The sequence below is a fragment of the Cyphomyrmex costatus genome, unplaced genomic scaffold, assembly GCF_001594065.2.
Source record: "Cyphomyrmex costatus isolate MS0001 unplaced genomic scaffold, Ccosl1.0 scaffold36, whole genome shotgun sequence".
NCBI lineage: Eukaryota > Metazoa > Arthropoda > Insecta > Hymenoptera > Formicidae > Cyphomyrmex > Cyphomyrmex costatus.
Window position 1 is genome coordinate 882,626 of NW_017277774.1, and position 3,762 is coordinate 886,387.

The 3,762-nt window shown below is 34.6% G+C and overlaps 1 protein-coding gene across 2 annotated transcripts in view; it reads left to right on the forward strand.

The window, feature by feature from the left end:
• Positions 1-664: 664 nt before the first annotated feature.
• LOC108776522 (uncharacterized) overlaps positions 665-3,762 on the forward strand; it is a 4,471-nt gene continuing 1,373 nt past the window's right edge. For both annotated transcript variants that reach the window (XM_018543169.1, XM_018543170.1), the window contains exon 1: positions 665-832. In XM_018543169.1, the coding sequence (XP_018398671.1) occupies positions 760-832 (73 nt within the window). In that variant the 5' untranslated portion in view covers positions 665-759. The remainder of the gene's footprint in view (positions 833-3,762) is intronic.

Sequence of the window (3,762 nt, forward strand, 5' to 3'; positions counted from 1 at the left end):
TCGACCAATCTGTTGCGATATTAAATTTCAACTTTCGTTTTATTTCTTATCATATTACTCCTTAATTTACGATCGCCAACCCGTTTGTAAACCGTTGTTTAATAAAGACGTTTTCTGCTTTTTTTTAAATAAATTGTACTTTGCTTAAGATAATACCTACTACTACCATAATTAAATGTTTTTATTTATCATAATGCTATAATCTCTATATTAAAAAAAACATTAAAATAAAAAATTAAAACACGTAATAAAATTAAATTAAAATTAAAACTCAATAAGGCGATATTGTAATCGCGTATTTTTGCGAAACAATTTGTTTATGCAGTTACAGTTTTCAAGATTCAACATTTTTATCTTCTTTGTGCCCAGACATATTCGGAGAAAAATTGTATCGTCTTAGTTCCGACCAAAATGCCACGGCACGTCACCAAGCAGAAACTTTTATGTGATTGCAATTTTGAAATGCCACGATGCCCAATAATAGAATTGTACTTTTGTAAGAATGTATTGAAAATTGCAGTGGCTCTCGACGATTGAAGATCAAATAATTGTGTGTATGTGTATATATATATATATATATACATATGACTTGAAGCATGGGATTAATATTATCGAACAACTTGAATAGCGTCAAACATGATCAAACATTTGTTTCGTAGGTAACGTTGACCTGACATTTCATTTAGGACCAAAACTCTAAATTATTTGATCTACTATGCATTAAATTAATAATCAAAGAGAAGTTACAGATCCTACAGTATGCGTCGCAAAACTCGACCTGATAAATGGCGCCGAATTAGAAAACTATATTTCGATATGAAGGAAGGTCAAAGTACGTAAGATATTTGCAATAAGAAGATTAACCTATAAGTTAACTATTATCATTATTAATGATTATTAATAATAGTACTTAATTAATTTATAATCTGGCTATTATAAATTGTGAGAAGCAGAAAATTCCATAGTGAGAAAATAGCGCTCCACTTCAATTTTTCGTTATCGACCATGTGATAATTATTCGCTGAAGATAATTTAACGCGCGTTATTAAATGCGTTGCGACACGGCGCCGAGAGCCTTGCTCTTGCGTTTATTCCATCTCGGGCGCGATTCACTTTCCAAGCTACGAAAATCCATTACAATCTTTTTCGCCGGCGTCTCGTATCATACAATATACGGGGCGTTCTGGCTTCAAAGAACATACACCCCCATCCAGTCTGCCTCCTCTCTCTCTCTCTCTCCCTCTCTTATATCCTGCTACGATGCTTTGCGAGGTGAACGCGCAATATAATCTCAGTACATACAAGAATGGTATCTCGAAGCGCGCGTTTCGATCGTGCGAGTTGCTCGGGAGTGTTTGGTCGTTCCGAAAATTGCGAACGATGAGCTCGCGCGCCTGCACGCTCCATTGAGGCCGCATCGTTTCCCGTACGTTGTTCCGTCATCGAGTCGCAGAACACGTCAGAAATGCGACGTATTATTTCTGAGAGAGAATTCAATGGAGACGCGGGCAAGATCGACAGGGGCGAGAGGCGGGTGAAAATCACGGCAGTAGGAGCTGAAGGGGGATGAATGAGCAACGGGGAGGAAAAGGAAGGCGAAAAGTGAAGTGGTCGTGCACTTTACGAAATGAGATACACCCACGTCGATAAAATGCGACCACACCTATATGTACCTGCAGGGTATAGCGTTACGGGTATAGCGGTGGAATTAAGAACGGCGCCGCAAACTAACGGCAGGGTTGGAAGTAAGAATCCGCTGACACGTTTAATCGTTCGCCGTGCATTTCGCCGAGAGAAATGCAGTTCGCAATCGGTCGAGGCGCGAGTAATCGCAGGACCGTTTTATCGTTCACGATTGCAGCACGTTGCCTGGCACGTACCGAGAATTTATAAGCGCCCAAAAACTTCTTATCTTCTTTTATTAGAATGATAAATTCTTCGGACAGCCAACAAGACACTGGATATACCATCGGGACATGTTTGTGTTATACGAATCGCGATTGATGAGGAAAGATAACGTAAATATTAAACGTGATAATGATAGTCTTTCGCATCGATTTTATCTTACGTCATATTATAATTGATGCTTTCTAGGTTACGATGTATATAGAAATAGTGGTTTTATATCGACTATGTGATATTCTTAATTGGATTTAATAACATCCGTAGTTATAAAACTGACCAATCACAGTCATTCCATTCTTCAGAAGAATGTAGCTGTGATTGGCCAATTTTATAATTACGGATATTATTAAAGATGCCGCATATAAATATTGACATTGAAGTATCTAAAAATTTAGCTAGAAACAGATCTAAAAAACAATTTTATTGGATTATCAAAATAAAAAAAAAAGTTGTGTAGAATGATTAAGTTGGTTGTTAAATTAATAATGTCAAATTCTATTATATATCTACAATTTGAGTTATTTTTAATTATGTCTATAGATTACCGTTTCTACTTCATATGTCAATAATTTGATTCAAACAATGAGGTTAAACAATTTAACTCAAAACATGTATTTAATTTCATTTGATTTGAATTCATTAAATGCATACGTTAATAGAAATGGATTTATTTACAGAAATTAATTGATTCGATACAACTGCAAGTTAAAAATAATAAAATGTTGTTTAATTCAACGAATTATTGTTTTTCTTCTTTGATATCTAACAGTGTAGATATAATTATTTTGATGATTCAACAAAATTATTTATTTAATTAAGAGAAATAAATTAATTTTCGGTCAAAGCAGATTTTAGTGCTTAAATATTTCAGAATGAATTTATCTCCGAATTTATATATACATAGCCAATTCTGAAATCTAAATTCGAATTCCAGCTGGGGAAATATTTTACGTAGTAAATTAAATTATTTATAGTTCATAAAATGCTTAGATTGGCATTAAATTATTAATATTCTTTTAAGATACTTCTTTATAACGCTATAAATTTATTTTTCTTTAATTTATTAATATGTGATATTACTACTCCAGTTTTATATCATAAACTTATGATTACGTTTGAAGACCGAAAAAGATTTCGGTCCGTAAAATTGGTATAATACGTATACATACAAATTTACTCTGAAATATATTTAGGCATTAAGATCCGCTTTGACTGAAAATAGGTTTATTTCTCTTGATTGATTTATTTTCGTCGATCTAATATGAATTATGATTTTTAAAATTATTTTTAGATTTATATCTAGTTAAATTTTCAGATACCTCAGCAAAATTGTTTTTTCCACGTAATTAATAACGAAAGTATAAGCAAAAATACAGCTTGCCTGCAGCCTATATAATCACTGTTTTTAATCGTAAAGCATCGTCAATATTTCAACGTCAGTAATTTAGTTGCATTGCACTCGTGTGTTACTTTTTCTATATGTTGCACTCGCTGTTTTTATTCAATTTTTTATCGGTCGTTATATCTTATTTTTCTTTACGAAGCGACCGTGGTTGCATCAAACGTTGCGGTTTCGGCTTTGTGAGCGAACGAAGGTCTGCGAATTTTTATCCGTTCTCGATTCTATATAATCATCAATCGGGGCACAGCAAAGGTAACGTCTCGGAGCGCGTTCCCAATATCGATTTATCCCCGCCGACGATTAAATCCCGTTCGTATCTCCTCACCGAAAAGGACTTCTCGTGTTCGTCCAGACGCCTTCAGAAGCGCCGTGGCGTATGCTATACGCAAGTTGTAACAAACGATCCATATTTCATCGAGTGCTGAAAGGACCATTTTCCCGCGAGGTCGCTCGCT